Genomic DNA, 12,302 nt, shown 5'->3' on the forward strand with positions numbered 1-12,302 from the left:
TGTTTATGGTAAGGCTTTGTATTAGTTATCTATTGTTATGTAACAGTTTATCTCAAAAGTTAGTGGCTTAAAACAACAAACATGTATAATATTTTTCCTGGGTCAGGAATCTGGGCATAGTTAGCATGGTACCTCTACCTTAAGATCCCTCATGAGGCTGCAGTCAAGGGGTCAGCCAGGGCTGTGATCTCATCTTGAAGGCTTGACTGGCAGAGGATCTGCATCCAAGGTCACTTATGTAGTTGTTGGCAGGATTCAGTTTTTTGTGGGCTGTTGGATTGAGGGCCTTAATTCACCACTGGCTGTTGACTGGAGGCCTTTACAGTTCCAGGATACTTGAGCTTTTCCACTGAACAGTTTACAAAATGGCAGCTGGCAAGAGAGAGACACACACATACCACAAGTAAGGGGTGGGACCGAGGAGCCCAGGTATATCAAACTACTTCAAAGCCTTCCTCTCAGTCACTTGATCTTGTGGCCTTCTGATGATACATTGAGGGTAGAAAGTATGTGTGTGTGTGTGTGTGTGTGTGTGTGTGTGTATTTCAAGAAGGAAATAGTCATCTTCTTCCATCAGGAAGCCTCTCAATAGGCAGTTTCCCTCCTACACTTTGGAGTGGAGCAGGCCTTCAAGGAGAGTGAAAATCAAAGAAGGAAAGAGAGTACAGAGGAGGGAATAGGGAGCCCTTGTGAAAGCACAAGCCCCAAGAGTGACTGGGGGAGTGGTACTTCTCCTCTCACTCTGCCTGACTTTTGTGAAGCTAATGAAGCTAAATGCCTCCTTGTTTTCAGTAAATTTTTTGTAAATAAAGCTGTCCTGTGGTCCCTTTAGTGTCCCTGCCTTTTTTCCCCTCTTGTCAGTTCCAATTCTTCTTCAAGGTTAAGATGGTCTTTTGAAAGGACTGAATCTTAGATGCATTGGAAGAAAGGTAAAGATAATAATAATGATAGAAAATAGATAGATAATAATAGAAAAACAAACTATGGCAACAACAAAAGTAACATTTATTGAGTGTTTACTAAATACCAGGGAAAATTCTAAGTGTTTTCCATGTATTAACTCGTTTAGAAGGTCCTATAGAGAACCATGATGTCAATACTATGGATGACAAAGGCAATGTACGAATTATCATTTGCCATGTAGTGAGTTACTCTGAAAGTTAGTGACTTAAAAAACAATAAACATTTATTATCTCTGACAGTGTCTGTGGGTCAGGAATTAGGGAGTGGCTGGGTGATTCCAGCTCAGAATTTGTCAGGAAGGCTGCAGTCATTGGAAGGCTTGACTGGGGCTAGAAGCTCCACTTCCAAGATGCTTCATTCCAATGGCTGGCAAGTTGGCAGGAGGCTCAGTTCCTCTCCATGTGGGCCTCTCCACAGGGATGATTGCGCATCCTTATCACATGGTGGCTGGCTTCCTCTGAACAAGGGGTCTAAGCCAGCAACGAAGAAACCACTATGTCCTTGTGACCCAGCCGTGGAAGTTACCCAATGTCATTTCCACAATATCCATTGGTCACACAGGTCAGCTCCATTCAGTGTGGATGGGGACTAATAGGTGCATGGATACCAGAAGGCAAGCATGTTTGAAAGCCATCTTGGAGACAGCTACCATAGCAGCTGCCTTGTTAGATGAACCACCACCAGCACTGCCTTTTCCTGAGCACTTACTATGTGCGTGGTACCATACCAAAGAGTTTACATGCATGATCTTATTTAATCTTGATAGCAAACCTAAAATCCAGGCGCTTATGTTATCCTCATTTTACAAATATGGAAATGATGTCTCAGCAAGGCTAGTAACTTGCCCAAGGGCACAGAGCTAGTGTGTGACAAATGGAAAAGAGCACTGGAGCCATCTCAGACAGTTATGTCCTCATGTTCAGCTGTGCTATTTTGACCTGTCATGTTACTGGGGCTGCTGTGAGCAGTGGAAACACATCTGGGAACTGTAGAGCATTATACTAATGACCACAGAGAAAATTCCTTTTGCTCTCCTTCAGCAATGTAAAACCATGTCAGAAGCACACATCCAAGGTCAGAATGTGTCACTTTTGGTAAATAAGAGGCTTGAAGCACTTTTGATTTTTGTGAAATCAATTGTAAGAAAGACCTGTGACCGGCTCCTGGCTCCCTAAGAACTGAACAATTACCATTGGAACCTATTATGTTTTCTGTAAACTAAGTGTCCTGTGCTTTTGATGGAATTCTAAACAACTGGGAAGGAAGAGAGTAATAAAGTATAAGAAATGGTTTTACCTCCTGCTCAGCTTCCATGGTGAAGAGGTTAGGAATGTTTCAGAATAAAAACAATTGGACTTAAAGAGGTCTTTACATTCGTCCAAATGATTTCAAAGACATTAATATACTTAAAAGAAGTGTGTGTGTGTGTGTGTGTGTGTGTGTGTGTGTGTGTGTGTGTGTGTGAGTGAGTGATACAGAGAGAAAGACAACGAGATGGAAATAATGCAAGAGAGAGAGAAAGAAAGAGGAAGGGAGGGAGAGAGTAAGAGAGGAGTAAAAGAAAGGGAGAAAGAAGTGGAAAGTAAGCCAGGTACACTAAATCATTCCCAGAGGAATGCCCAAAGGAAACAAGGAAGTTCCATTTTCCTAATGTTTGGAGGCAAATGAGGACTTGAATAAAAAAATGTTTTGTTCAGTAAAATATTATTTGCCTTCTTGGGTATCATTATCAAAAGCTAGGGGCCTCCCCCCAACATGCATCCTGGAAAAATGAACATACCCACCTATACCTGAAATTATGCATACAATTTAAGGGGATTTAAAACTTTGAAGCCCATAGGATGGTTTCCCTAGTGTTCATGTATCCCAGGATTAAAATCCCTGAATGCTAAATCTCTCAGAGGTTTTATTTATATGCTTCATACTTGACAAGCTACTTTGTGGTATAGAACTTGCTAAACTTACTCTTAGCATCACAACCTACATTGCACCACATTTCTTCTTAACCTTGAACTGGCTTTGGTGTTTTTAAATGTTGACCTGATCCACTTTAGCTTTTATGTTTCCAGACTTGAGCAGACAACTAAAAAGTAAAGTCACTGAATCCTGGCATCCTTGTCTCCTATGCATCCCAAATGTGATGCAGGCATGCTCTCTACAGCCTCCTTCTCAAGTTGCCCCAGCACTCACACCCTCCGACCAGGTACAATTTATATACAGTACAATTCACCCAATTCACCTTTTTTAGGGATGGCTTTCAGGGGTGCAGTTCCACACGTTTTGACAAATGTATCGAGTGCCATAACCACTGCTATAATCAAGATGCAGAACAGGCCACCCCCAAAAGTTCCCCTGTGCTCTTTTACATTCATTTTTCTGCCCCAGACTTGGTAACTACTGATCTGACTTTGGTCCCCATTGTTTTGCTCCTCTTTTCCCATGTCTTCTAAATGGAATCATGCAGAATGTACCCTTTCAGGATGGATTCTTTCTCTTAGCAAGCTTTGAATATTCATTCACTTTGTTGCATTAAATGATATAATGTAATTTGTTTATCTGTTCATCAGTTGATGGACATATGAGTTATTTCCAGTTGTTGTAGATTATTTTCATTAGTTTTTGCTATTGTTTTTGGTTTTCTGGGGGTAGAGGAGGAGGACAAAACGGAGCACAAAAAGTCATTGCACTCTTTCACCATTTAAATCCTTTGGGAATTTTCACCAGTTCTGTTTTGGGCCCCACCTACACTGGGGCTCTTGGGTGTCTGTCTTTACATTTACTTTCCTTTTCTGCAAATTGGGCCCCCAATGTTCCATTGGTGTAGATAGACAAGATGCAGATGAAGTAACTCTCTTGAAGGTGGTAGCCTCTCTACTCCACGTGTGGTTCATGGACGACCAATCTCCAAATCACCTAGAAGCTTGCTAGAAAGCAGAAACTCAGGACCCACCTCAGACCTACTGAGTCAGAGCCAGCATTTTAACAAGATTGCCGCATGAGTCGGATGAGTATTAGAGTTTGAGAAGCACTGGTCATATTCCAGTCTCACTACTAGAAAGAAAATACATGGTTTCTTACACTGTTTGGGTCGTTCTTCGAACCTCTCTCTTCCTCCCTGGAGTAAATTCATTTCGTAGGTAAGTACTCAAGTTTGGGTCTGGGGAACCGGTGAGCGCCACATCCTCAGAGGATGGAGGGAGCAACGAGAGGAGGAAAAAGGGAAAGAGGAGCCCGAGAACAGAGCCCGGGCGGTTATGAGACCCTCGCGTCCAGAGGCGGGCGGCGAGGGGCCGAAAGGGCCGGACAATCCCCGGCCCCTCCAAGCCGGGGCACCCGGGACAGGACTCGGGCGGCGGCGCGCAGTCGGGACGCGCGCAAACTTCGCAGAGCGGGGCCGGGCCGGGCCGGCGCGGGCGGGCGGGAGGAGGGGCCGGGGGCGGGGCCGGCGCGGCGAGGGGCGGGGTCAGCGCCGAGACCGCGGGGGCAGCGGCCGAGCCGGGCAGCTGGAGCGGCGGCCGCGCCATGTGGCTGCTGGGGCCGCTGTGCCTGCTGCTGAGCAGCGCCGCGGGTGAGTCGGAGGGCGTCCGGCGAACTTCTCGGGGCTCGGGGCGCGGCGGTCGGGCCGTGATGGCGCCTCCTCCCCGCGCCGGGCTGCGTCTCCGGGCGCGGGTGTGCACGGAGGGCGGACCCCGGCGCCGGGCTGGCCTGGACCCCGGCGAGGGGCCGCGGCGGGGTGCGCGCCGTCCTATTGTGTGGGCGTGCGCGCCGGCTAGCGCTGTGTTGTGTGTGCGCGGGCGGAGCTTTGTGTGCAGCCCGGCTCTGGGGAGCCCGGCCGCTGTCCCGATTGGGCGTAGCTCGAATGTGAGTGTGTTGTGTGTGTTGGGGAAAGGAGGGGAGGAGAAGGGAGAGAACTCTTCCCTGTTCCCCTCATACCAGGCTCCGCGGGCTCGGTGCATCGCTTGTCTCCCTAGGGTCTCTTCCCCTGTCGTGTGCGTGCACCCTCGTGCCTCAGTTTCCCCACCCGGACCGCGGGGCGGATAGTATCGATGCTTCCTTTCACTCTTCCCTGAAACTGTTTGGTTTGTGTAAACAGAGATGCAGCAGGCCAGACCTGGCAATTATTAATCTTTCCCACTGGTCCTGGGAGCAAAACATTTATTTGTCATCCACCATCCCCTCTCTCCCCTCAGTGGGTGTCCTCACTGGCGAGGTCCCTGGGACAGGACTTGGGCATTCTCTGCCGGCCCTTTGAACCTGGCATCCCCATGGCGTGCGCATTTCCCAGGAACTTTTCTGCTGATGTGGGCAATCTTCGAATCCTAGCCCAGGAGCCCTTCTTCCTCTGCCCCTGCCCTCCGGCCACAGCTGTCAGCTGCCCCTCCTTGCCTCGGACCGCCCCCTGATGTTTATTTCTAGGCAGCTGATGCCCAGAAAGTGGGTGATAGGGCCCAGTGAACTTTTTTCAACATAGGCTTGCTTGCCTGACTTTTGTGCCATCGTCATATCTAATTTATGCTTGATTTTCCCAAACGCTTCCAGTTATTTGGCTGTGGAGTGTCTTTGGTGATGTGTTTTATTGGGGAATTTGAGGCTCACTGCATTCTGAGCTGCTCCTCCCTTCCCCGAAGAGGTGTGGGCTTCAAAAGAGAAATCTCCCTCCTACCTTGCAGTCCCTGGTCCTGCCCATCCTCAGAATCCACTGTGCAGTCAATCCCCCTCTCAGACCTATGACATCATTCCCTCTCCTCGGAGACTCCCTCTAGATGTCTCTGGGTTTGCTGTGGCTTCCAGTGAGGGTGGAACGCTGGTGACTGCTGCGGGTTTTTAATCCGGTCTGGGTCAGAGTAACCTGTTTCTCCTGAATTATTGGGCCACCCCAGGGAGAGAGTTCCAAGGGGACATTGGCAGCTACAGGTAGGTGTGAGTGATTATGTGGACACTGTGAGAACAGGCAGATGTCCAGGGCACCTCAGACATGAAGAGTTGCTCTCACTTTGCATAGGTGTGGTGTGTCCCATGATAACACCCAGTAGGACAGTCTGGAAGCGGGTCCTTGTGTGTCCTCAGATTGCTACTTGTAGCTCAGTGGGTACTGTCACAGTTTGCATCCCCCAGTTGATACTGCGTTGCTTTGGTTGAGTCTCCATTTCAGCAAAAATAGCTGTGAAGTTAGTTTTGTCCATTCTCTGGTCAGTGCTGGCTAACTAATATGTATGTACATATAAAATAGGGCTAAAACAAGTAAAATAGTCCTAGTGGGGAGGGAGGGATTAGGGGTCATAGAAAGTCCTCACTGCCCCAGGTGGTGGTGTTCCATTGTCTGTGGTTGTTGACTATGTGACTTTGAATCACCTTTATAGTTGCTGGTTTAGGAACCTCTTTTTTAAGCATTCTTTTAGCATGGATTCCACTTTGACCGGTGGTGTCATGAGAAACAGGGTGGTCACTTTTCCTGAAGTTGGCTGGCTGCCCCTGGGCTCCCAGCTTATAGCAAAGCCTGTGTGGGTCAGTTTGGGGTTCTTAGCAGGACCGGAGACTCTACCCTTCTTATCCCACATCCTGCACCTTGATCCTCTTGTGGGAAGTTGATAAAACTAGAGATTGTAAAGGCCAGTGCTTGGAATTTTTGTCTCCCTTTGATAGTCTGCGAAGAAACCTGGGTCAGAGTTGAGCCCTACTTGAGCTCCAGGTCTTTATAGAGTTGGAAGGCCACTGACATTTCAAGAGCAACTTGGAGGACTTTGTTATTCAGGAACCTTCTCAGACACCTTTATGTGGTTTTTTTTTTTCTTCCTTTGTTTTTATTGTTTGTGTTAGGGAAGTGAAGCATTGATTTTTGGCTGTTATTATTTTTTAATGAATCCTGTGAGAAAAACTCAGCCCATCCGATCTCCAGTTTCCCTTCGTGTGGAGGACTTGGTGGGCTTCAGTGCAGTGATGGTGAGTCCTAATGGGGGCCGTGCCCCGTGGGTGGTCATTCTTCTCATCTCCTCCCAGGCTGACCTTTGCTGAGACTCCCTGGCATTCTCTTTCTGTCAGGGAAAATGCTTGGTTTTCTCCAGTGTTCCAGTGAGGGAGGGTGAGTAGTGAGCTTTTCTCCTGGAAAGATTTGCTTAATAGTGTGAGCGGGTGGCTTTACTATTTTTTTTTTTAACTTGCTGAGTAGCTACGCCCAGCCCAGCCCAGCCCAGGGAGATGAGACTCTGTGCAGTGAAGTACAAATAAACACACCTTGCTGCTTTTCATCTTCAAAGAGATGCAGAGAAAGCTCACCTGGAGTGTGAGGTGTTTTCATCTGACAGTCCACTTGGACCCTTTACTATGATAGAAGTGCAGGAGGGACAGGCGTGTGAGTAGGTGAGGGCAGGATGGTGAATTCTGTGCCTCCAAGACCCGTGCAGTTACCAAAGCCACCAGGGTAACTTGAAAGTGCGCTTGTATTACCATCTTTATGAAACAGTTTAGAGACTTTGGGGTTTAGGAAAGTTTATAATCAGATAAGCTCATATTAAAGAACTGAACTTTATAACCTTGCATGTTTGTGTGGGCAAGGAGAGGAAAGAACCTAGAGTTCAGGGAACATCTCCTGTGTGTGAGATGCTTTGCTCGACACTTTAAACACACGATCTTGTTGAAGTTTTCCAGTGATGTCATGTGGCAGGAAGTCATTTTATGGTTCATGAGAGATCATCCATGCCCAGGTGCCAGAGTAAGGCCCGAGGGTGGATTCTAACTCAAGTTTCTCTTGGCCCCAGCCTGGGCTGCTCCCACCGTTGCCAGGCATCCCACACCATGCTTCCCTGCCTCTCCTGCCTCCTGCCTTGTGAATTGGCCCTCGGTGAGGGTGAGGCTGTTCCCACAAACACCCCTGCCCTGTGTCTCCTGCCAAATCTGTTCACTTTGTAGTCACCACTTTGGACTTATTCAGCGGTCAGTGTTCATGGTAAATACATAAAATATATCTCAATCCTTGAGGAAAGATGGAACTATTCAAAAAAGTATCAGCCTTTGGGCTGTGTGTATGGCAGGGAGGCATGCTTGGCAGGAAGATACCACCAGCTACCATTCAGTTTCTTGACCTGCATTGTAGTTAGGTGGGTGTTTGTTTCCATTCATTAATCTCTATAGTTATATTGTCCCTTCTTCTTAAATATATATTGTATTTTACAATTAAGTAAAACCGAAAAGATGCTATGTACTGTGGACTTGACAGAACTGCTTTTAGCTGTGAGATAGCCAGGGGACAAACTTAGTTTTTTGGATCCCCAAACTTCTGTTTTTGATTGTGGAATTTTCTTGTTGCTTCATTTTCCCTCTAGAATATTTTGGAAATGCCTAGGCCATCCTAAACCTGTCGGTGCCTCTACCTGGCAACCCAGGAGATTTTTAAGATGGCTGCTCCTGTATGTGTGTGTGTGTGTGTGTAAGCACCTTTCTTTCATTGTGATTATCAGAGAGGGATCTACTCTTTTGGATGCTGAGGAGCGTCCTTAAAAATGGTTATGGGAGAGAGCACCCAGCATTTGCTTGTCACGTCATTGGCCTGACGTTTGCTATTGCTTACCAGAGTAAGTGGACTTTGGTGATGGGGTGACTGCTCAGGCTGAGGGATCACAGATGTTTATTTCAGGTAGGACTGTCAGGGTTTCTGGAGATGCTTGCAGAGATGAGTTAGTGTAGGGCAGGGTTTCTCACCCTCAGTGCTATTGACATTTGAGGCTGAGTAGTTCTTTGTCATGGGGGGCTGTCCTGCAGGAGAATATTTAGCAGCATTCCTGGTCTTAGATGCTGGTAGCAGCCTCCTCCCCACCCCCACTCCAGTTGTGACCACGAAAAACGTCTCCAGATGTTACCACACATTCTTTGGGGGCAGAATCCCCCCACCATCGTTGAGAACCCCTGGTCTGGTGTGAGGGAGCCCCCTCGCCACCCATCTTGAGCATTATGATTGCTCATCCTCAAAATGCAGTTGTCCGGATGGCATCCTCCTCCCAAGTCATCACGGTTCCACAGCCTCACAGGATCCATGTGAAAATACATTCTTAACTGGAAATGTCCTCATCCCTGACCCTTTCCTCTTACTTCTTCTTGTGCCAGAGTGAAAACGTCTAGAGTTTTATGTTGCAGATTTGGTTCTCTTGGGAGAGGTGTGCTGCGGAAGTGGGTAAAAGGCAGGTGGCAGCTAACACCAAAAGCCACCTGGTCCCCTGAATGTCATATTTGGGAGGCTAAAGGATAGGCTGCCTGAAAGTTGGCCTTGGGAGTTGGTGTGTTGAAATCTTAACCCTGAAAGTCCCCCTACCTCTGCTCAACAGAGGAGTTTCTGTTCCTCTCTGCTCCCTTTCCCTCCTGTAATTCCTTCTCCCTTCCCATCAAAGGGCTTTATAACGAGTCAGTTCTGCAGGTGGTGGGGAAAGTCATCTATACTAGCGGCAAGTTGGTTTTTGAGAAATTTTCATCTTTGACTTTCTTCTCTGAAGTCTTTTTAAAGTTACACTCTGTGTCACTTTGGAACCTGGGATTCCTTTGAGGTGCTTTGCCTTCCAGCTGCCATTATTCTTTGTTCAGTGTCCAGCCTTCCTCCTCTCTTCAGCAGAAGTGTTCCACATCCTTGCCTCTTCAAGCCAGCAGTGCAAGCTGTCTGCTGTTGTTTTTGTGCAGGAATTTGCAGGAAGAAGGGAGGTACCGGGAAAGAGATGCTGGGCCTGAGGGGAGAGCGCTCATTAGCCAGACATATGTGCACCTCAGATCATGCCCTCCTCAAAGAGCCTTCTCCAGTGAGGTGCAAGCAATTATCATTTCATTTTTTTGTCTTTAGGTAACTAGAAAATTCTTCTCCAAGCTTTATTTGGCTGTTCATCAGTGTGGTACCAGCTCTGCCACATCCAGGCACTGTGCTGTGCTCCAGGGCGCAAAGCTGTGGGAAGTCTTATTCCCTACCCTCCAAGAACTAAATGATCCAGTGATGGAAATGGGGTTGTTACCATCTTTCATGACCTGGAAAGGCACTCTTCTGCAAGTGGTATCTTGGAGGCATTCCTAAATGTGAGATATACTGAGGCGTCTATGACCTTGATGGAAACAGGGCTGCACTGATATTGCCAGGCCTTGGCAAACATGGATATCCTGTCTTTGGGGATACTTAATAGATGATTCATTCCCAAACAGGTTTCAGAGGTGATGACACGCGTCCTAGCTTGCTTCCTGAGCTTTCCAGATAAAATGTTGGGGTGTGCATGTTGGTGCCCTAAGACTCTTGTAGCTCTTGGCTTTTGAGATTAGAGCAAGGTATTTCTTCTGTGGCTTGTGTCAAACTTCTTTATTCTGTGGTCATGCTCTCTCTGTCTCTATAGTTTGTGTGCATAGCTATGTATCTATCTTACCTCTTCTAGTCCGAAATCCTACTAGGTTATGAACTCTTTGAGAACTGGGAGCATATGTTAAATATGTATGTCATGTATCTTCTTTTTTCTGTGGTGTCTGGGAGCAGGTCATGACCACGCCTTGATTTGGTCTGGCATGTCGCCAAGATGGTGCCTATGTTGTTATTGTCTTGAATCAAAACACTACAGAAATAATACATCAAATACATATGTGCTACAAAAATTTCAAACGTAAGTCATTACAATAAAACATGAAACTCTTCCTTCATCCTGATATTTCTCTCTGCTTTTCTAAACTACTATTAACTGACTGGTGTATGCCAGGTGAGCCCCACTGTGGATTTACACACATACATGAATGCACACACACATAGTACAATGAGCTCATATTTATCAAATTTGCAGTTTTTTTGATTTGCTTTTTTTTTTTACTTAAATGCTGTGTTTTGTCAATTCTGCTTTGAGCTATGTGACTTGGTCACATGTACCTCCCTGTTGTTTAGACAACTGGGCTCTTCCAAAGCATTTGGCATTTTCACTCACCTTCACTTGCATTATTCAGTTTGTGAACGGCATTCCTCTTGCCTCTGTCTTAAGCAAAATGCAGTACAGCTTCCGCTGTTTGTGAGTATTTTCCTCGCAAGTGCTTTAAAGTTCTTGGCTCTTGCTTTGCTAAAAAAGTGTGTCATTGCAGCTGTTCTTCCAGTGGCACATATTTGCTTCACTATTGCCATATTTATGCTGTCACCTTGTCTTTTTGTGTACATAGTAATTTTTCATTTCAACGCACAATTTTAGTGTAAACTTATAACAGATATTCTTAACAGCAGGTCAGTTCTGTGCAGTACCAGCAGTGCCCAGAACTGGATGGAAGTGGTGACACACCCGAGTGCCTGTGACCAAGTCCCCCCAGGCACTTCCAGTGACCAATTAACCACGGCTTCCACCAGCTCTGTGTTGTGATAAGATGCTGTTGGCCTTTGGACACATCTTGATTTTAGAGATGTTAACAATATCAAAGGTAAATTAGGCACATCCCAATTTCAGAGATGTTACGATACCAGAGACAGGTGTCTTCTTGACCATCTTTCTTTCAGCTCTTCTAGACCTACCCATTCTTTTAAAAACAGCTTAGAAAATATCTTCTGATGTATGTATATGCCATAACTTATTTAAGGCTTTCTCTGCTGATGAATCTTATTTCATTTTCACAGCAGTTTATTCAGGTGGGTAGTACGCTCTGCTGTGTTATACATGAGGAAATTGAAAGGTTAAGTTACTCATCCCAAGCCCACAGCCAGTAAGAGGTGGTTTCAGAATCAGTATGTAGGACTCCACGGCTTAAACCTGTGCTCTTCACCACTGGCTTCACTGCTTTGGTGTTGAGTAGTGTTCAGGTTCATGTCTGCGAGAACGAGGCAGAGCCCTGCCCAGCTTGTGCTAAAGAATCCATCTTTGGGTTGTGAGGGTCAGTATTGACTCCATGCTTATCGTATTGGATAGAATAATCTGTTAGAGAGCTGTTGGAGTCAGGAAGCATCCTGAATTGATTTTATTCAAGTGTCCTATCTTTGGCAGATGGAAACTGATGTTCTGCCCCTCCCCTGGTGGGAAGCTTGTCATTACAGGTGTTTAGTTTTATTTATTTATTTATTTAAATTGGAGTATAGTTGATATGTAATATTATATTAGTTTCACATGTATAGCAAAGTGATTCAACATTTACATACATTATGAGATGCTCACTGCAAATAAAGTATAGTTACCATCTGTCACCATATAAAGATATTACAATATTATTGACTATATTCCCTATGTTGTACTTTTCATTTCTGGGACTTACTTATTTTATAACTGGAAGTGTGTCCTCTTAATCCCCTTCACCAATTTTCATCCTTCCCTGCCTCCCTCCTCTTTGCCAACCACCAGTTTGTTCTCTGTTATTATGAATCTGTT

At 46.1% G+C, this 12,302-nt stretch overlaps 1 protein-coding gene across 3 annotated transcripts in view; it reads left to right on the top strand.

Moving 5' to 3' along the window:
- Nucleotides 1-4,427: 4,427 nt before the first annotated feature.
- LDLRAD3 (low density lipoprotein receptor class A domain containing 3) overlaps nt 4,428-12,302 on the top strand; it is a 244,904-nt gene continuing 237,029 nt past the window's right edge. For 2 of the 3 annotated variants that reach the window (XM_036891669.2, XM_036891670.2), the window contains exon 1: nt 4,431-4,531. In XM_036891669.2, the coding sequence (XP_036747564.1) occupies nt 4,486-4,531 (46 nt within the window). In that variant the 5' untranslated portion in view covers nt 4,431-4,485. Of the gene's footprint in view, nt 4,532-12,302 lie in introns of all 3 variants that reach the window. The other variant, XM_036891668.2, reaches the window with a different exon arrangement.

This window comes from Manis pentadactyla, chromosome 9 (assembly GCF_030020395.1).
Source record: "Manis pentadactyla isolate mManPen7 chromosome 9, mManPen7.hap1, whole genome shotgun sequence".
Classification (NCBI taxonomy): Eukaryota; Metazoa; Chordata; class Mammalia; order Pholidota; family Manidae; genus Manis; species Manis pentadactyla.